The sequence below is a fragment of the Eulemur rufifrons genome, chromosome 15 (assembly GCF_041146395.1).
Source record: "Eulemur rufifrons isolate Redbay chromosome 15, OSU_ERuf_1, whole genome shotgun sequence".
NCBI lineage: Eukaryota > Metazoa > Chordata > Mammalia > Primates > Lemuridae > Eulemur > Eulemur rufifrons.
Window position 1 is genome coordinate 12,105,531 of NC_090997.1, and position 20,981 is coordinate 12,126,511.

Here is a 20,981-nt window from a genome sequence, read left to right on the forward strand (position 1 = left end):
GCAGCGCGCAGGCGGTGGCGAAGAGACGCGGAGCGGGCCGAGTGCGGCCGAGCAAAGCCGGAGCCGGAGCGGGGCCGCAGGAGCCGGGCCGGGTCCGGACGGGCCGAGATGCCCTATAAACTGAAGAAGGAGAAGGTGAGCGTGGCCCTTTTCCCTGCGCCTCCGCCTTGGGGCCTGCGTGGAGCTCTGGGAGGGGCCCGAGCCAGGCCCGGGACAGCCCCAGACTGACCCTCCCGTCCGGCCCCCGCAGGACTCCTGGGGCCAGCCCTCCGCCCCCGCGGCTGGCAGCACCCCCAGCTGGTGCCGCAGCTAGGACAGCTCCCCCACCTTGTCCCAGAGAGATTCACCCCACATACACCTCCCTCCCTCCCTCCCTTCCTTCCTTCTCTTACCTCTGGCCCAGGGTAACCTCCTTCCTCCAGATCCGCTCCATTTCCAGGTCACTCCCCTGCTCCCCCAACCCCGCCCCCAACCCCAATCCCCCACCGATTTGGGACAGCCCTTCATCTGAAACTGCACCTCCCTCCAGAACTGCCCCCTCCCCCCGCCCTGCGCAGCCCCTTCACTTCTCTTCTCACCAGCTTGGAACAGCCACCCCACAATCCCCTATAGCCCCTTCTCCTTCCACGCCAAGCCCCTGACCTAGAACAGCGCTGCTTTCTCTCTTCTCCGCCCAAATCTGGCCTAGGCCCCTCCCTCTAGTTCTTCCTTCACACACAAACTTGTAAGCTAGGACTGAGCCCTCCTTTTTGTTGATGGAACCTCAGACCGTCGGTGCTGGAAGGGACCGCTGAGCGCAGGCAGTATAATCCCTAGTGGTACAGATGAAGAAACTGAGGCCCCAACAGGGGAAGGGACTTGTCCAAGGTCACACAGCCTGCTGGAGGCCCAGCTGCAATATCAGATCTCCTGACTTAAAGGCCTCTTATGTACCAAAGCCCTCCTAACATCAACTGGCTCCCAGGTTCATCCTAGATCAGTCACCCTTCCTAATCTGAGCAGGCTCCTCCCCTTACTCTAATCATAGGATAACCTTTGCATTTTTCCTTTTTTTTTGCATCAGTGCTGGATTTCTGCCTTTCCTGAGCCACACTATCCTCAAATCAGGAATCAGAACTGTCAGATCAGTGTTCCTTCTCACCTTGCAGGCCAGCCACCCCTGGACACCCATGCCTTTGTCATGATGTCCTGACACAAGGCCATTTCTTAATGTTGCCTTCTTTCACCTTCCTCTTCTACCTCCATACCGCCTTCCCCTGTTCCTCATCCCTGCCTTTTTCTACCCTCTCTTTCCTGCTGTTGCTGAGGTCTGACTCAGAGGTGTGGTTCCTTTGAGGTACAGACTCACACAGAGGATGCTAGGATACCAGTTCCAGCCTCCCCCAGCTTCTCCTCTCCTGGGGCTGGCCCCTCATGGTGAGGGCTGGCTTGGGCCTGGTGTTCTGGCCACCTGCTTGATGACCCCAGAGGTATATTGCTTTCATTTGCTCTCTGATTGGCTGGGTTATTGAGCTGCCATCTCTGACCTGTCAGTCCAACTTTTTATCTTGGGGCCGTTGTATGTTTGCCAGGCATCTCTGATTCTGGCTTGTCCCTATAACCTCTCAGGGCCTGAGATTCTGAGTATAGGGTTGGTGATGGTGTATGAGATGTTGAACCTCCTGGGCTGATGAGCTGGACAGGGTTTTGTGCCCCTCTCAGGCCCTGTCCTTGGGGAGTGGGCATGCCAAGGTGGTTTGGGCAGCTTAGTTACAAGTGATGCACACAGAAGTCAGCCACACCAGGGGCTGAGGGTTGTGGAATTTAGGGGAAGCTGGTGAGGTCCCCATTCATCTATAGTTTTTAGTCTGATGGACTAGATGCTGTCCCCTTCGCAGAAAGCCTTTGCCTTTTAGCTGATTGTGAAGAGAAATTCTTAATTAGACTTGCTAGAACTGTGGGTGTAATTGGTTGGGAAACGGCATTGGAAGGATTGGGGTGCATGGAGCCAGGCATAACTCTGAACTCCCTATAAGGTTTAACTTTCTGCCCTTGATTTTTGGCTGCATTTAACCACCTTCAATGGTTGGCAAGTTCTGAGGAGGAGTGGGGTGACAGTGTGACTGAGGTTTGCCTGGATGGGATGGGGGCTCAGAGGAGGGTCGGTGGGTGGAGGATCTTTACTGCTTATCCGTCACCTGTCCCCTTTCTCCTTCACATCTGCTGGTCCCAATCCTGTCCATCCTTCACAGCCTCCTCCCAGAGCCTTTCTGAACCCTCAGTCAAGAGTGAGCTCTCCCTCCTTTCCTGGATTTGCAGAACTCTTGGTAGGCCACTTATGGCCCTTTTTTGTTTGGCCTTGGACTGGAATTCATTGTGGACAAGTCTCTTCTTTCCCCTTGAGATGATAACTAAGCTCCATTTTGGTTTGGCATCTCCCTTGTACATAGTTGGTGCTTAGTGGACAGGTGCAAGGTCAGGTTCTTGGGGCGATTTGCATCCCTCCCCTGCCCTCATGTTCTGATCTGGGTCTTATCTCTTTTATGTTCCTGAGTGGGGTGCCCCTGCTCCCTCCCACTTTCTTCTTGTTGATAATAATGGTAATAACATTGACCAGCATTAGAGTTTTCATGTATCAGACACTGTGCTAAGGGAAGTGGGTACTATGATTGTCATTATTTAATAGATGAGGAAACTGAGGCTCAGAAAAGCTAGAAAACTTGCCCATGATTATATGGCTAGTAAGAGGTGGGCCCAAAACACAGGGCTGGCTCCAAACCCTACCATTCTTATGACCATGGTGCTGTGCAGTGCCTGAAGTATGTGCATTTCACCTGTTCCGCGGGAGCCAGGGAGCAAGGGTTGTGGGCCTGGTTCCCCCATGCCCACTCACACCCACACACCAAGGCAGCTGGATCTCTCTTAGGCACATTCCCTGAGAGAGATGTCTGAGACATCATGCTGAGCGCTGTGGGGTGGGTGGAGGGGTACAAAAAAGAATAAGCAGCTTGTGATCAAGTAGAGAGATGAGACATGTACAAAGATGGGTCAGCTTTGTCCAGGGGGCCTATGTCTGGGGTATATGCAGACAGACATCTCAGTGTTGTGTCCTTCCTGCACCCTCCCATCCTTTTTCTCTGCACCCCAAGCTCTGAACCGCTGATAACTGGTCAGCGTGGCTAGCTGGGTCAGTAGGCAGTGAGAGAGTGCTCAGCCTAAAGAAGGGATCCTTTTCCCCTCATGCTACTGTGTGGAGCTGCTCCACACCACACCTTTCTTTCTCCCCACCCACAAGAAGCCTTCCCCCTATTCCAGCCCACACAGAGCTCTCTTCTTCCTGAAATCCTTTTGCCCCCATAGTCACAATCACTCGATTTAACACTTCTCACTGAAGGGGCTTGGCTGCTGTTGAATTGCAGAATCTCAGAGCTGGAAGTGATTTCCAAGATTCTCCAATCCAGTCCTCATTTAAGGCTTGAATCACTTTTGCAGCATGCCTTACATGAGGTCACCCAGCCTCTGCTTGAATGCTCAGGATTGGGGAGCTTTCATCTTCACTAGGTAGCCAGCTTTTGTGCAACTGCTCCATGAGAAAATCCTTCCCTGTTTGGAGCTTCAGCCTGTCTTCCTGTAACTTCAGTCCATTGCTCTACTGCCTCTGGGTCCATGGACAAGTTGCATCTTCAGTTCACATGGCAGCCCTTCATTTGTTTAAGACCCATCTTGCTCCCCATCCCCCATGACTCCTCCCTTCCATTGTTAACTATCCGAGTTCCTGCAGCTGTTGCTCTTGGGACATACTTTTGAATCCACTCCCAGTGTGGGTTGCATTTCCCCCTAAGAAAAACTGGGATTTGTCATTGCTCCTCCCAAAGCCTGATGATCACAACTGAACCAGACCCTCTAGGATGGCCCTGTCAGTGCCAAGCACTCTGCACAGGTCTGTTAACAGGATGGAAGGTCATGTAAGCTACTGTGGCAGCCAGGGCACACAGATGATTTGTGTTGTGCTTCCAGTCAGACCTAAATCCCCAAGTCTTTTTCACATTTTCCCCATCCTGTCCCTGTGCAGTGGCTTTTTTTGGCCCTTAGTATAGGAAGAGATGCTGGGCAGGCCAGGGCTCCGAGCCAGCTGCCAGGTTCCCAAGTGAGACTTCAGACTAGTGCTCACTCTTTGTAACAATTAAGGGCTTTACCCCATCCCTGTCCCAGTGCTTGTCAACCAAAGTGCTCTTGGCATTTTAGGTGGGACAATTCCTGTACCTGTTAGCATCCCTGGGGCCTCCTGATTAAATGCCAGTAGTACCCTCTTGTCTGGGTGCTATTTGTGACATCAAAAAATGCCTCCCAGTCTTCCCAGATGGCCCTGAGGGGAAAGTGCTGATTCCCTTCCCTCCAGAATGGAAGCCTCTGACACTTCTCTGACCACTTTTGCCAGAAGCCAGTCTAAGCAGCTCATTCCCTGATAGTTAAGCCTTCCCACCTGGTTCTGGCCTGACTGAAGGCCCTCTCAGGCCCAGCTTCTGCACCAGCCTGGTGAGGTGAAAGATGAAAGAGCATTCTCATGCTTAATTAGTGTGTGTTAGGGATAACTTCCCAACCAGATTCTAAACTCCTTGGAGGGGCTGATTCTGCCTTTGTCCCTTTGTATATACACCCCCGCCCACCAGGCACAAGGTAGGTTCTGACTGACTGATTGATTGATTGATTGATTCAATTGGATAGAGGATAATTGCAACAAAGGCCTAAGGGGTCCAGTAAGGCCTCTCCCTTCCCCTGGCATCTGCTAACCCTACCTTCATCTTTTCCCTGCAGGAGCCCCCCAAGCTTGCCAAAGGCACGGCCAAGCCCAGCAGTTCAGCCAAGGATGGCGGAGGCGAGAACACCGAGGAGGTAATGAATGTAGGCACAGCCTTAGTTGTGGTGCAGGTGCCAGCTTCAACTCTTTGATGGCTAGAGGGGTAAGGGATTACAGGGCCCTGAAGTTACCTAGGCAGAAGGGAAAGAAGCATCTATAGCTTAGGAGGGACCTGGACAGCCTATCTAGACTGCCCTCAAGCAAGATTTCCCTGTGGCTGGTGTAGACCACATAAGCTGTCTGAGTCTTCAAACTCCCCAGAGATTCCTATGGGAGTTGTTTCTCTATCAATTGAGTGTTCAGAATTCCTTTTTGTTAGGCAAAAAGCAGGGGGGTCTGGGGTCCTGGGGAGAAGGGGAAAAGTCCACAGGTGCTTGATTGGGTGATAAGTGACTTCAGCATGGCTCTGGGTGGGGCAGGGGGCGGGGAGTGGCTGGTGTCCCTGGACTACCCTTAGTCTCGATCAAATGGGAGCACGACTGAAGGACAGTCCTGAGCAGAGGTCAGTACAACTCAGCAATCTCGGGCTATAAAGCAATAAACGGCAAGCTGAGAGAGCACCAGAGTGGGGAGGGACTTAAGGAAGTCCAGAGCATGCCCATGAAAGTTTGCGGGTGTGCATAGTGGGTGCTTTGGATGGCAGGTCATCTCGTGAATGTGTCCAGTGAGCACCCACCACATCCTATCTGGAAGCCGGTGATCGCTGCCTTCTCTGCTTCCTCCCTCCTGTGTTATGGGCAGGTCTTGTGGTTTTTTGGGAGAAAGGTTGATTAATAAGTGTTTGGGGTCAACTATTGTAGGTTTTTCTGGGTACTTCTGGTCCCTATCACCTCTAAGAAGATCCGAGTATTTTCACACCTGTGACCATTGTTCTAGGCCTCACTTGAGTAATCAGAAGAAAGATAGGTTTTCCCTGTTTTACAGACGTGTAAGTTGAGGACCACGGAAGAGAAATTACTTCCTCTGCCTTGTAGAGTAGTCTGAATGTCTGGAGTAATCTTTATCACTCGGTACTGTGGCCATTTGTTCCCATCGGCCTCTCTCCCACCACTGCAAACTGCAGGGAGGGAGCTGTGTGTTACTCTGTGTTGCTGCTTCCCCACACCTGTGTCCTCACGCACTTGGTTCATAGTAAGTGCTCCTGGGAAGACACTCTGGGCTCTGTCTCCTCTTCAAGAATGAGGACATTTGTGGGCCCCACAGGGAAGGTGGTTGGGAGCTGGCAATTGACATTTGAAGCAGAAAGAGAGACTTAGAAACAGCATTTAAAGAGAGAAAAGGGAATATTCAGTAGGCCGTTCCTACCTTTTGCCTCACTCCTACTTCTTTAGTTATTAGATAGATTGGATGTCATTTCCTTAAAGCAGCCGCCTTTGGCCAATCACCCCCATCCCCGAGATGTGGTCAGGGTTCCTTCCTGTTGGTTGCTCTTTTGGCACCCAGTACTACAGTACCACCCAATCACAACTTTAATTAAATATGAATAATTCCTTGTGACTTTGTTGTTTATTAGCTGTCGCCTGTATTAGCGCAGGAGCTCCGTGAGGCTCTGGTTCACTGCTGACGGGCCTGGTACAGCGGGGCCACCTAGCATTTGAATGCATTAGTGAGTGAGTAAGTAAATGAGTGATTGAATAAATGAACCAACTTCAGATTAGAGCTGGGAAGGACCTTAGGGTCTAACCCTCTCATTTCATAGATGGGAAAATGAAGGCTTGTACAGATTAAGAAGTATGCTGAGGCTGGGCACAGTGGCTCACGCCTGTAATCCTTGCACTCTGGGAGGCAGAGGCGGGAGGATCGCTTGCGGTCACAAGTTCGAGACCAGCCCGAGCAAGAGCGAGACCCGTCTCTACTAAAAATAGAAAGAAATTATCTGGACAACTAAAAATATATAGAAAAAACTAGCCGAGCACGGTGGTGCATGCCTGTAGTCTCAGCTACTCGGGAGGCTGAGGCAGGAGGATCACTTGAGCCCAGGAGTTTGAGGTTGCTGTGAGCTAGGCTGATGCCATGGCACTTGAGCACGGGCAACAGAGCAAGACTCTGTCTCAAAAAAAAAAAAAAAAGAAGAAGTGTGCTGAGACCAACTGCCAGTTTCTCCACTGCCTTTTGGACAAATACGCCCAAGGTAGTGGGTCTGTTTCAAGCCCTCTGGAAAAAGAGGGTGTTGAGTTCACCTTGGGCTGTTTTGTGAAAGGCTGGTCAGGGCTCACCTATATGAGGCAGCTGCAGGAATTCTGCTCTGTGGCTTGCCAGAAACGCACCCATACATGGGATGGGAGGGAGATGCTGGAGAAGTTGGGGCCAGGCTGTGAGGCTGTGGTCTTCAGAAGTTGTTTGGCACAGTCCTTCCCTTGCCTTTTTTCTAGTCCAGAATTTTGGGCTCTTCCAGCCAAATTTGCTCTGTGTCAAGCATTTACCAGCCTTTCTAATTGATCTAATAATTATAGCAGCCAACATTTACTTTATTGAGCAGTTACTTTGTATTAGTTTCATAGGGCTGCCATAACAAATTACTACCAATTGGGTGGCTTAAAGCAACAGAAATTTACTCTCACAGTTGTGGAAGCCAGAAGTCTGAAATCAAGATGTCAGCAGGGCTATGTCCTTCTGAGGTTCCAGGGAAGAATCCATTCCTTGCCTTTCTCCTAGCTTCTCGTGGCTTTTGGCAATCTTTGGCATTCCTTCGCTTGGATCACTTCAGTCTCTGCCTCTGTCTTCACACAGCATTTTCCCCCTGTGTCTCTGTCTAAATTTTCCTCTTGTAAGGATACCAGTCATATCGGACTTAGGGCTCACCCTCATCCAGTAGGACCACTATTTAACTTGATTACGTCTGCAAAGACCCTGTTTCCAAGTAAGGTCACATTCACCTATTTTGAATGGACATGAATTTGGTGGGACACCGTTCAACCCAGTACACTATGCACCAGGCACTGTGTTAAATATTTAGCATGCATTGTCTCATTTAACCTTTACAACACTCCTGAGGTTGTTCAGTTATTATCATCCTCATTTTACAAATGAAACTGAGGCATGAGCCTCTTTAAAGATTTTGTTGTTGTTGTTTGGTTTTGTTTTTTTGAGACAGAACCTTACTCTGTCAACCTAGCTAGAGTGCAGTGGCGTCATCATAGCTCACTGCAACCTCAAACCTCAAGCGATCCTCCTGCCTCAGCCTCCCAGGTAGCTGGGACAATAGGTGCACACCACCTTGCTTGGCTAAGTTTTTTAATATTTTTTTTGTAGAGATGGGGGGGGTCTCAAACTCCTGACCTCAAGCCATCCTCCCACCTCAGCCTCCCAGAGTGCTAGGATTACAGGCGTGAGCCACCATGCCTGGCCTTAAAGATGTTAAATAGCTTTTACTGAGTAAAGGCAGAGCTGGAATTCTACTCAGGTCTGTGTGGCTCAGGATCAGGTTCTCTTGTGGTCTTAATGAGTGATATGCTGGTTCTAAGATTCTAGAAGAGAATCCTAGAATGAAAAGGATGCTTGGGAGATTAGTTGAGATTCCCTGTGACCTGCTTCTGCAGGTAAGGGTCTTTCCTGATCTGCCTCTGGAGAAAATAATTCAGTGTTGTGGACTCCTCTGTGTGCTGTGCCTTGTCTTAAGTTCTGGGAGCAGGGACAGAAGGAAGAGGAAATTATCCCAGTCTCCCCCACTTTAGCTTGTCCCCCCTGAGGCCAGAGTTGTTACCCCAAAAGCCTTTTTGGGCTTATCAGTCCTCTACTTAAAAACCTCTCTTGGCATGTCATTTCTTGCAAGTTAAAATCCAAACTTGAAAGGCGTGGCACCCTCGGCCCTTCTGAGCTGGCCCCATCCCATTCTTCTAGTACCTATCCTGGCTTCTTGTCCCACTGAACTTCCCATCTTCTGATATGACAAGCCCTTTTATGATCAGAGCCCTCGTAGATGTGTCTCCATTGGCCTGGGCTACCTTATTAAACTCATGTTTATCCTTTAAGAGCCAAGTCAAAAGCCACTTCTTCAGGGACATTTTCCCTAATTCTTCCAGGCAGAGTTTGTAACTCAGCCCTCTATGTTCCTATATCCTTTGTGGCTCTCTGTTCTTGCATTTCCCTCGTACTATTAGCTGCTATTGTGTCTATCCCGCCTACTGGACTGTGAGCTCTTTGAAAGCAAGGGCCATGTCTTAGTCACTTTTTAATCTTTTTTTTTTAATGGTGTAGTATTTACATATAAACTTTTAATCTTTAATGCTTAACATGATGTTTAGTGAATAAATGAAGGAAAGAAAGAATTAAGCACAGCTAGATAGAGCTCTAGATGTCACCATGGGAGAGAGTGCCTCTGTGATTTTGGGGGGTTTTAAGCTAAAATGATCTTCATTTATTAGGCCAGTTAGTTCATTATGGAAAAGATATAACATTAAATCTTTGCATTTTGCATTTTTTTCTGTTAATTTTATGTTTCATCTTTCTCCTATACTCCCTATAGTGTTTAAATTATATTTCTAGCTCTTATTTATATTTAAATATTTGGGTTTAATTATTAGTGGTGGCTGCGTTAGGATCAGGTTGGGCCAGGATTGGTTCAGAGTGGGCAAGTTTACTTGGCATTTCCCGAGTGTGAGCACGGTGCATAAATTGAGAGTGGTACTCAACTGCTGGAGGCCTGAACCTAGGAAGGCTTCTTGGAGTATGGATCCTGCCTCGAGTTTGGAAGTAGAAGAAAAAGGTACTTCAGGCAGGGGAGATGGCCTCTACAGAGTCCCAGAAGTGGGACTGGGCAGGACAAAGTAAGAAGTGGAGGGCAGATTGGCCAGCTTGCCTGTGGTCAGTGTCCACCCCTGCTGTGATGCCTGCAGACGCTTCTCAGGGGACTCACTTGCCTCTTACCCCCAACCCAGGTGGGTGGAGGAGAAGTCAGAGGCTGGAGCTTTTAGGAGAAGCAGTTGAACTTGTGAGTTGAAGTGAGTGGCTGACATATCTGCAATCTCCTTTCCGGCAAGCATGTTTCCTAGTGAAGGGTGAACAGGCAGTGGACGCCTCACTGGGGATTGGCAGCCAGGGGCTTTGCTGGCTGACCAGCCTCTCAGATGCTTCTTGTATCTGGGGCCTGGGAGCCACTGGTCCTGGGTGGCCCAGTGGAGTTGGGGCAGGGCAGACTAAGCCCACTCAGCTGCTCCCGGCCACTCTAGCCTTCAATAACAAAATCCTAATGTGGAAAGAACCTTAGGCATCAGCTTGTTGGGTGGCTTTTTTGGACATTATTTTTTTTAGCCATACAACCCTCTATTCTCTTTTGAAACCTTCCTTGGAGAATGGTTGGAAAACCACTGATCTAGTCCAACCCCCTCCTTAATGGCAGAGAAAATTAAAGGCTTGCTTTTTCCCTTCTGGGAAGAATGCCTCCTTTCTCTGGCTGTCCCCTCAGTATGATGTTTATGGAGGTGCAGGGTGTCTGCATCTTACCTGGGAGGACAGAGACAGACATGTTCTTCCTCGGAGTCCTGTTTTCAGGCTGGCACCAAGTGCCTTACCCTAGTGTCACTGATGTTGCTTCCTCCTGACTCTGCTCTGGATGCTATACAGAGCTCTATTCTCAGGGCTCCTGAGTTGGGACAGGAGAGGAAAGGCCTGTGGGCAGGAACTGAGGGCCTTGGCTCCTGGCCAGTCATCCAACCAAACATTCATTGAATGCCTGTTAGGTGCCAGTGCTGGGGGCACCCAGAGGGGTGCAAGCCAGGGCCCTGGCTCTCAAGGGACTTGCCATCTAGTCAAGGGGATGGCACATGAACAGACTGAGCAAGAGGTGTCATTAGGGGATGCACAATCACAGAGCCAGTGGAATAGACAAGTAGAATTGGGGGTGGGAGGTGGGCACCCAAGGGCTGGAATGATCTGAGAAGACTTCTTGGAAGAAGGTGGGACTTAAGCTGAGTCTAGAAAGATGCAGTGATTTCGTATGTCCCCCATTTTCTTTTTTTTCCCCCCAGGGGTGGGGCAGAGGGAGGGGGAGGGGCGGGGGTCTCCCATTTTCAAAGGAGGACAATGGACTCAAAGGAACATTTGAGGTATGCTAGCTTAAGAAGGAATTTTCAGGCTACATCCCTAAAATCCAGGTATAGGAAATAATAATAATAATAGTATAGTAGTATTAGAAGACAAATGCATCTTATGTGCCATGTACTGTTCATTTCAATCCTTATTATAGCCCTATAAGGTAGGTTCTATTGCAAGCCCCATTTTACAGATGAGAAAACTGAGGCACAGAAAGGCTATATGACTTTTTGGAGGTTGCACAGCTAGTAAGCGGCAGAGCCAGGAGTCGAACCCAGGCAGGCAGTCTGGCCTGAGTGTGTTCTTGAGAACTGAGCTTCACAGAGAAGGTTTTGGTTGTTCCTAAGGCAGGGAAATAGAGGCCCGAAGCAGGGGAGGGTCTGGAGGCAGACCAAGCGCTGGTCCCCCAACCTTCTGCCTTCTTCCCACCACCACTCCTCAAGGGGTGACTCATCTGCCATAAGTAGACAGGGAGACCCCAGACTGTGGGGTGTCTTGCATTGTCTAACTAGAGTCACACTGGCTTAGTGCTGGCAACACAGGAGAGGGGTGTCATGACTGACTGCTCCCAACCCCCTTCCTCATTCCCCTAGTCAAGTTGTTGTGAGGCAGAAGAGAAAGCAAGATGGCCAGAGTAGTAATGAGCCACACTGACCCACAGTCCTGCCCAGATTGGACCTGGTGCTCCTCTTCCCTTTTCTCATCCCCAGACTGGTCACAAGCATGATGTAATTGTTTTATAAAAAATTCAGAGTATGCAAAAGATAATATCTCTGTCTTCCTCCGCTCTCCCATCCCAGAGGATTTCAAATTCTTCCATTCTTATGGTAAAGAGTAAGAGTTTGGGGTCAACAATAAGTTAGGGTATACTTTAAAACAGTGGAACCGGAATGTTCCTAACACAAAGAAATGATAAAGGCTTGAGGTGATGGATATCCCAGTTACCCTGATTTGATTAATACACATTGTATGCCTGTTATTAAAATATCACATGTACCCCATAAATATATATAACTATTATGTACTAATAATTACAAATAAAAGATTAACCAAAAAAAAAAAAAAAGAATTTGAGATGGGGTTGGAAAGAAGAGGGGATGGCAGGTATGAAGACAGCAGGTCACCTTTTCCTGTGGCATAGGTACCCAGCTGGACATGGACTTTCTCCTCCATCCTAGGGCAGTCTCTGGTTGGGGACAAGGGCTGTCCTGGAGCTCAGCCTCTCTTCTCTCCCAACAGGGGGTTACCTGGACAGTCCAGGAATGTCTGTGGGCAGACAGCCCTGCAAACACCTGTGTTTAGGCTTTGGAAAATGGGCTTCATTGGGCTCTGACACCCACGTCTGGGGGATAGCTGTATTTTCCACATTATAAAAGCAGTGTGGCCAGGCGCGGTGGCTCACGCCTGTAATCCTAGCACTCTGGGAGGCCGAGGTGGGCGGATCGTTTGAGCTCAGGAGTTCGAGACCAGCCTGAGCAAGAGCGAGACCCCATCTCTACTAAAAATAGAAAGAAATTATATGGACAGCTAAAAATATATATAGAAAAAATTAGCCGGGCATGGTGGTGCATGCCTGTAGTCCCAGCTACTCGGGAGGCTGAGACAGGAGGATCGCTTGAGCTCAGGAGTTTGAGGTTGCTGTGAGCTAGGCTAACGCCATGGCACTCACTCTAGCCTGGGCAACAGAGTGAGACTCTGTCTCAAAAAAAAAAAAAAAAAAAAGCAGTGTCAGCTTGTAGAAAATTTAGAAAAGTGGAAAAAAGTAATCTATAATTCTACTACTATAGGAGATAGTCATTAACACAATGGTGGACTTGTTCTTCCCTTTTCTGAACCTAGTTTTTAGTTCTGTGCATGTTTTAATGTGGGTGAGCTCATTTTGCACATATAGTTTGTATTGTCCTTATTTAACTTAGCATAGGAAGCAATTTTCTGTCAATTATGTAGTTTTAGGCTTTTTGTTTTATTATACATTTTTATCATTATAGCCAGGCTCAGTGGCTCACACCTATAATCCTAGCACTTTGGGAAGCTGAGGCAGGAGGATCTTTTTTTTGTTTGTTTTGAAGTTGGAGAGTTAGGAGGGGGGTTCAATTTCCTTTTTCTTTTTTTTTTTTTTTTTTACCTGGAGCCACGCCCAAGAAGCCTTGAGCAGTGGACTCCTCCTTTTTTTTTTTTTTTTTTTTTTTAAAGACAGAGTCTCACTCTGGCACCCTGGGTAGAGTGCAGTGGCATCGTTGTAGCTCACTGCAGCCTCAAACTCCTGGGCTAAAGCCATCCTCCTGCCTCAGCCTCCCAAGTAGCTGTGACTACAGATGTGCAACACAGTGCCTGGCTAATTTTTCTTTCTTTTCTTTCTTTCTTTTTTTTTTTAAGTACAGACGGGGTCTCACTCTTGCTCAGGCTGGTCCTGAACTCCTGAGCTCAAGCTGTCCTCTCGCCTTGGCCTCCCAGAGTGCTAGGATTACAGGCGTGAGCCACCGCACGCAGCCGGATCTCTTGAGGCCAGGAGTTTGAGACCAGCCTAAGCAAGCAACATAGTTTGACCCTGTCTCTACAAAAAAAAATTTAAAAATTAGCTGGGCATGGTAGCATGCACCTGTAATTTTAGTTACTTGGGAGGCTGAGGTAGGAGGAGAATCGCTTGAGCCCTAGGAGTTTGAGGTTACAGTGAGCTATGATGATGTCACTGCACTCTAGCCCGGGCAACAGAGTGAGACTGTGTCTCTTTTTTTGTTTGTTTGTTTGAGACAGTGTCTCGCTCTGTTGCCCAGGCTAGAGTGCCATGGCATCAGCCTAGCTCACAGCAACCTCAAACTCCTGGGCTCAAGCAATCCTACTGCCTCAGCCTCCCAAATAGCTGGGACTAAATTATCACCATGATAACTGAGACATTCAGAACATCGATAATACTATTGAGCTTGTAATGAAAAGTGCAGCCCCTACCCCAGGCCACTCTGCTCCATTGCTCTGTGGCAGCCACTTTCCACCGCAAGCTCTTTTCTCAGAGATTGAGTTTTATATTTCCAAATTAGATTCTTTTACTACTTTAAAAATTTTTTTTTTGAGATTTAAATATTATCTATTGACTTTCTACTGTGGAAAATTAAGGCCTCAGTGTTCTTACGCCTCTACGCAGATATTTCTCCTCCTCCCAAAATACTTATCACCAATTTGGGGTCAATTACTATAAAAAATTTTTCACAGCTGAATATATTTTTCACAGCTGTGATTACATTTATTACATACTTTTCATAAACATAATTTTAACTCCATGATATTCCATTTATTTATTTATTTTATGTTATAGATGAGGCTGTTAAAAGTATTTGTGCACAAAACTTTTTATAAAATTTAGGATTCTTTTTTGGGGGGAGACCAAGTCTTGCTATGTCACCCAGGCTAGACTGCAGTGGCGTCATCATAGCTCACTATAACCTCAAACTCCTGGGCTGAAGCAATCCTCCTGCCCCAGACTCCCGAGTAGCTGGGACTACAGGTGTGTGCCACCATGCCAGCTAATTTTTTTTATATTTTATAGAGATGGGGGTCTCACTCTTGTTCAGGCTAGTCTTGAACTCCTGACCTCAAGCAATCCTCCTGTCTCCACCTCCCAAAGTGCTCAGATTATAGCTGTGAGTCACCGCACCTGGCCAAAATTTAGGATTTTTATTAAACTAAATTTCTAGTAGTTAAACTACGGAGGCATGGGAATTAGTTTCCTTACATTACCTTTTAATTGAAGAATGTCACACATTCAGTAAAGTAATCTTAGGTGCACTGCTCAAGGAATCTTCAGGTGTGTGGTCTGTATATGCTGTGCCCCACCTCCCAGATCCAGTCAAGATGTAGAGTGTTTCCATTACTCAGAGGTTCCTCGTGTCTTTTCTCAGTCCGTACCCCCCACCACTGGCAAGATAACCACTTTTCTGACTTCTCTATCAATCCATCAAATAGTTTTGCCTGTTCACGAACTGGAATGGACATTTTGAAGGCTCTTGATGCACAGGCACTGGGCATCATTTTGGCAGACATGACTACTTGACTGTTTCTTGCCAGGGCTACGACCCATAGTTATCTCTATGACCCTGGCCTGAGCACCTTCAGGGCAGGAGACAGCTGTTCGCTGCCCAGCCCTGTACAGGCACAAACAGCCTGGGGGGTGGGGGAGACCCAGGCACAGGGTGGGAGGCATATCTTGGGGAGTGGATTTCAACAGATTACTTGTTTGACCAGGCCCAGCCGCAGGCCCAGCCGCAGGCTCAGCCCCAGCCACCATCATCCAACAAGCGCCCCAGCAATAGCACGCCACCCCCTACACAGCTCAGCAAAATCAAGTACTCAGGGGGGCCTCAGATTGTCAAGAAGGAGCGACGGCAAAGCTCCTCCCGCTTCAACCTCAGCAAGAACCGGGAGCTGCAGAAGCTTCCTGCCTTGAAAGGTACTTACAGATGGCCAGGGAGCTGTTGTACTGAGCCTAGGGGGGCACAGGGCATTGGTGGAGTGGAGGTTTTGGGGTATTTTGTGGGGAAGGGAGTTCCAGAGAATGTGAGGGAGCAGGATGCTGGCAGGGTGGGCTAAGGGCAAGCTGTGGAAGGCAAGCAGGGCATGGCAGTGAAGGGAGGAGAACCTGACTGCTGGGCCCCCCACAGATTCGCCAACTCAGGAGCGGGAGGAGCTGTTTATCCAGAAGCTACGCCAGTGCTGTGTCCTCTTTGACTTCGTGTCAGACCCACTCAGTGACCTCAAATTTAAGGAGGTGAAACGGGCAGGACTCAACGAGATGGTGGAGTACATCACCCATAGCCGTGATGTCGTCACTGAGGCCATTTACCCTGAGGCTGTTACCATGGTGGGCACAGGGAAAGGACGCAGTGGGCAGTGTGGGGTGGGGGGTGGAGAAGGCTGGACAGAGCTCTAACCTGGCCCTACCCTTCAGTTTTCAGTGAACCTTTTCCGGACGCTGCCACCTTCATCAAATCCCACAGGGGCCGAATTTGACCCAGAGGAAGATGAACCCACCCTCGAAGCTGCCTGGCCACATCTCCAGGTACCAGGGCAAGTGGGCGGCCTGGCCCTGGCTGCAGGGGATGGGGGCACTCTGAGGCCTGCAGCAAGCGGGTATCTCCCAGGCCCGGGGAATACCCCCTCAGTGGATGCTCCTTTCCCCCCACAGCTTGTGTACGAGTTTTTCTTACGTTTCCTGGAGTCTCCTGATTTCCAGCCAAACATAGCGAAGAAGTACATTGACCAGAAGTTTGTCCTTGCTGTGAGTCCCTGAGGTTCCTGTCCTCCCCAGCTCTTTCCATTCCATGGACTCTAGCCCCAAGCCCCACTCCCCTGTGTCCCAGCTGCTCTTTCCCCTTATGCTGACCTTATTGGGCTTCAGCTGTGTCTGGCACAAGACTATGAAGAGTTAAAAAGAAACCTACTCTGCCTTTAAGGAGCTTCCAGCATGATGGAGGGAAACCAATAAGCAACACGGTACCCTGCACTCCCCCCAGTGGGGTATGTAAACACACATACCCAACATCACTTTGGGTAGAGCAGTGTAAGAGAATTACGAGACTTGTCCCCACTGCCTCTCTCCAGAAAACCTCTGGGCTTCCCCTGGCAGGACCTATGTCACCCTGGCCCCAGCCTTTCCCTGGCTGCTGCTTCACTTGCTGCCTTTCCTCCCTCCTGCTCCCAGCTCCTGGACTTATTTGACAGTGAGGATCCTCGAGAGCGGGACTTCCTCAAGACCATTTTACATCGCATCTATGGCAAGTTTTTGGGGCTCCGGGCTTATATTCGTAGGCAGATCAACCACATCTTCTACAGGTGAGGCCAGGAGCCCAGGCTCAGGAGGAAATGAGCTCCTGCAGAGGTGGGGCCGGAGCAGGGAGGTAGGGGGGCTCTGCAGAATGCTGGAGGGACATCAGGGGTTGTCAGGAGAGCCCTTTTTCTTCCCTCAGGTTTATCTACGAGACTGAGCATCACAACGGGATTGCTGAGCTCCTGGAGATCCTGGGCAGGTGAGAGGTGGAGTTGGAGCACAGATGCCTGAAAAAGGTTGGGGGATTGGTGCATTCAACTTGGCCCTAACAAACCTCCGTTAATTCCTAGCATCATCAATGGCTTTGCCCTGCCCCTTAAGGAAGAGCACAAGATGTTCCTTATCCGTGTCCTGCTTCCCCTTCACAAGGTCAAGTCCCTTAGTGTCTACCACCCTCAGGTGAGCTGCCTTCCTCCTGATGATCCCTAACTCGGGCAGCAGAGACAAGAGGGGTGGGAAGGTATTCCAGCTGGGATAGGGGAGACATAGGGAGCAGGTGGGGTAATTCTTCCTCACACCTCCCCTTCCATTCTGGGATCTTGTTTCTGTGCTGAGACCTGCGACCTGCACCTCACCTTTCTACCTCAACTTTTTGCAGTTGGCATACTGTGTGGTACAATTCCTGGAGAAGGAGAGCAGTCTGACTGAGCCGGTAATTCCCTTTCTGGGCCCCAAGGGCTACCTCTTACTGTCACCAGCATCACTTGCCAGTCTGTTCCTATTGAGCAGTGTCTTAAGCAGGTGCTCAGGAGCACCTGATAGGTAACATGGCTTCCTCTCTGAAGGAAAAGTGAAGCCCATATATACACTTACAAAACAAATCCAAGCCAGAGAAACATGAGCAGTTAGTGGAGGTCATCTAAGCTGTGCCCACTGGGGAGGGGGGAGAGTGGGCAGGAAAGCTTCCTGAGGAACCAGGCAGGTGTAGAGAATTGTATCCCCATGCATGGCCTCCTCTTTTCACAGGTGATTGTGGGACTTCTCAAGTTTTGGCCCAAGACCCACAGCCCTAAGGAGGTGATGTTCTTGAATGAACTAGAGGAGATTCTGGACGTCATTGAACCTTCAGAGTTCAGCAAAGTGATGGAACCACTCTTCCGCCAGCTTGCCAAGTGTGTCTCCAGCCCCCATTTCCAGGTGAGACTCAGACCCAGCATATCCCAGTCCCTGCCTCCCACAAACTGAGGTCTCCAGTGAAACAAACAATGCTCTCACTGAGTGCCACCTCTCCCCACCAGGTGGCAGAGCGTGCTCTCTATTACTGGAACAATGAGTATATCATGAGCCTGATAAGTGACAATGCTGCCCGAGTCCTCCCCATCATGTTCCCTGCACTCTATAGGAACTCCAAGAGCCACTGGAACAAGTAAGGTGCTGGGGTGGGGATCTGGTTTTGGAACCTCTGAAAGTGTGAAAGAACTAAGGAGCCAGGGGTCTTAAGCCAGTCAGTGAGCAAGGGGGACTGGTGCCCACGGCATATTGATAGGACCGTGAGGGACTGCCTGGAGAAGAAAGATGCCCATGTGAGAGATCTCCAGGATACCAAACAGCAGGGTAGCAGCCTGCATCCTTAGGGCAGTGACTCTGCAGGTCCCATCACAGCTTTGGAGGCACAGTTCTATGCTATGGGAAGCTGATGCGATCCTCTTAGACAGTATGTGTAAAGAATCCTGGAGTTGTACAGATTTTTCTGCTAAAAGCAAGTACAGTGCGGTCTATGTAGATGCAGTCCATCATGCTGCTGGGAGGCCATTAGTGTGCGTTAGAGACTGGGAAGCGGTGGGAACAAGGTAGGCCTAGGAGCATGGGGTGGGGAAAGGATGGACAGGTGGACCAATATTTATAAAGACCATGAAATGCCAGTCTCAAGTCACGTGAGTTGGCCACAGCTATCTGCTTATACTTTCTAGAGGTTTATGAGATGGGAGTAGTAAATGAGAAAACTCCTAGCAGAGACACCCCCTAACAGAGAGCAAATTGGGGTCCTGGCACTAAGGGCAGGCTCTGGCCTCCTATACCTCATCTTTCTTCTGGGTGGCAGGACAATCCATGGACTGATCTATAATGCCCTGAAGCTATTTATGGAAATGAATCAGAAGCTATTTGATGACTGCACACAACAATATAAGGCAGAGAAGCAGAAGTGAGTATCTCTCTCCCTGGGTGACTTTCATCTTCTACCACCAGCTCACATTGCTGCTCTCAAGCCCGGCCCCAATTCTACTTTCGCTCCCTTAGGGGCCGGTTCCGAATGAAGGAAAGGGAAGAGATGTGGCAAAAAATCGAGGAGCTTGCCCGGCTTAATCCCCAGGTGAGGTTTTTCTGCCACTGCTATGAACAGAGGGGCCCATGTTGAGTTGGGGAAGAGTTTGCTGGAGGAGGAACATGAGGCAAACAGGCCCACAAACGTCCGAAGTGGCTCTCACCGCTCATCCGTGCCTCCTCTCGCTCTCAGTATCCCATGTTCCGAGCTCCTCCACCGCTGCCCCCTGTGTACTCGATGGAGACAGAGACCCCCACAGCAGAGGACATCCAGCTTCTGAAGAGGACGGTGGAGACTGAGGCTGTGCAGGTGGGAGGGCACAGGGGGTGGGGTAGATTCTAAATAATAGCTCTGGAAGGGAGAGGAGACAAGAGCAGCAGAGCCAAAGACTAAGGGGAGGAAACAACAGAATTCATTGGGATCTGGTCACCATTCCTCTCCTTATTATCCACACACAGATGCTAAAGGACATCAAGAAGGAGAAAGTGCTGCTGCGGAGGAAGTCGGAGCTGCCCCAGGATGTGTACACCATCAAGGCACTGGAGGCGCACAAGCGGGCGGAAGAGTTCCTAACTGCCAGCCAGGAGGCTCTCTGACCCCCTCACCTTCCCACCACAGGGCCACAGCCCACTCAGCCCTGGGACGCTGCCCTAGCCCTCTACCCTCTGTTCCCTACTGGCTGACTTGGGGCAAGGCAGCGCCTCTGTAGCTACTCTACGGAGGGGATATGGGCACTTGAAGCAGGGACACCAACAGAGTGGTCCCTCTTCTCCCCAAAATGTGTTCATGCCTCCCTGTGGCTAGTACAGAGAGGCTGAGCATTCAGATGCTCAGTGCTCAGACCGCCTGGGGATGCCTGCTCCCCTCCTGCTCCTAACCCCACAGCTACTTGAGGCTGCTCCGAGAAATACACAAACAGGAATACATATGCTCCTCCATTCTTCCCTTCATTCCCATTTGAGTTCTCTCCTCCTCTCTCTCCCCTGCAGAGGCATGTAGGGAACAGCAGGAGATTTATTCTCACCAAAGTTATGTCAAGCCCCATTGGCCCCTGGAGTGAGTAGCTGGAGGGAAGCCAACCCCCAGCAGCACAAATAGGCCCCCAGCCCCAGCAGTGTGCAGGCTGACGGGGTTACATTATGTCCTCTTACCCACTGCCTGACCAAGACAACACGGGAGGTCAAAAAGAGAAAAGTATATGCTATGGACAGTAAGTGATGAATATAGGGCCCAGATGGACAAGAGGGGGGATGAGAAAATACCCTACCTTGTGCCCCCTCTTTGGTGAGTAGCAGCCCTGGGATCACAAACATGGAAGGGACCACCCCGGGGCTGACTGCTTTCCTATGCTATTGGTTCCCATAGCTAGAAAGAAGGAAGCAGGGAGCAGTGCCCCAAGCATAGCTCCCGCCAACACCTATTTATTTCCTTTTTTCTGCTGACGCTGGAAGGTCCCTCACTTGTCTCTTTTAGGACCTTGGAGGGGCAAGGGGCTGAGAAGGGCTGGACCCAGGTTCCAGGGGCACAGGCAGTTTGGCTTTTGGCTGTGTACATAGGGTGCTTTATTCTCCACAGAGTGATACATGCTAAGGTGGGTTGGGCTTGGGCCGATGTCCCCTTATGTACAGAACTGAATAAAGTGGGTCTCTGAGAAGAAGTCTGATTTGCCTTGATGTGGAAAGGGAGAGAGTGAGGATGGAGATGGACATTGCAACCAGGGATGTGTTCAGTCCTCTGCTGGTTCTGGCCTGGAATGTAGGGAGATAAGGCAGCTCTCAGTGTGGTCACTTCCAGGCAGGGGACGCCTGCCGGGCTTGGAGGGCTTTCTGTACCACATCTTCCCACTGGGCGTCCGATATCTCCCGAGCCCAGGCAGGAACTCCTGGCGCAGGCAGGCTTACTCCAGCCATCGTCCTTTTCACCAGCTCTACATGTTCTGAAATCATAGCCAGAGACAGTTAGGGGATAGAAACAATGGGACAAGTTGTCCTTCCCAATCCTTGAACCAACCCAGAGCCTTTGGGCTGGTGGGG

The 20,981-nt window shown here is 49.8% G+C and overlaps 2 protein-coding genes across 10 annotated transcripts in view; one reads left to right on the top strand and one right to left on the bottom strand.

The window, feature by feature from the left end:
* PPP2R5D (protein phosphatase 2 regulatory subunit B'delta) lies at positions 1–19,544 on the top strand. 7 transcript variants are annotated; one of them, XM_069488129.1, is made up of 16 exons: positions 1–135; positions 4,795–4,872; positions 15,087–15,308; positions 15,520–15,719; positions 15,807–15,917; positions 16,044–16,136; positions 16,560–16,690; positions 16,825–16,884; positions 16,976–17,084; positions 17,284–17,337; positions 17,652–17,822; positions 17,924–18,051; positions 18,727–18,828; positions 18,924–18,996; positions 19,141–19,257; positions 19,407–19,544. In XM_069488129.1, exons 4-16 carry the CDS (start codon positions 15,651–15,653, stop codon positions 19,542–19,544), a joined length of 1,356 nt encoding a protein of 451 aa, XP_069344230.1. In that variant the 5' UTR covers positions 1–135; positions 4,795–4,872; positions 15,087–15,308; positions 15,520–15,650. The 7 variants fall into 7 exon arrangements, with proteins under 7 accessions (XP_069344230.1, XP_069344226.1, XP_069344229.1 ...); XM_069488125.1 differs by having other exon boundaries at positions 15,104–15,308; XM_069488130.1 differs by having other exon boundaries at positions 31–135; positions 4,795–4,875; positions 15,101–15,308.
* MEA1 (male-enhanced antigen 1) overlaps positions 19,401–20,981 on the bottom strand; it is a 5,378-nt gene continuing 3,797 nt past the window's right edge. For 2 of the 3 annotated variants that reach the window (XM_069488137.1, XM_069488138.1), the window contains exon 4: positions 19,569–20,884. In XM_069488137.1, the coding sequence (XP_069344238.1) occupies positions 20,733–20,884 (152 nt within the window). In that variant the 3' untranslated portion in view covers positions 19,569–20,732. Of the gene's footprint in view, positions 20,885–20,981 lie in introns of all 3 variants that reach the window. The other variant, XM_069488139.1, reaches the window with a different exon arrangement.

Bases quoted from the DNA above. Each gene is read 5' to 3' on its own strand.
- PPP2R5D (XM_069488130.1), top strand. From the start codon at position 109: ATGCCCTATAAACTGAAGAAGGAGAAG. The intron at 4,876-15,100 runs ATGAATGTAGGC...TACTTGTTTGAC, and splicing joins GCGAGAACACCGAGGAGGTA to CAGGCCCAGCCGCAGGCCCA. The intron at 16,885-16,975 runs GTGAGAGGTGGA...GTTAATTCCTAG, and splicing joins CTCCTGGAGATCCTGGGCAG to CATCATCAATGGCTTTGCCC.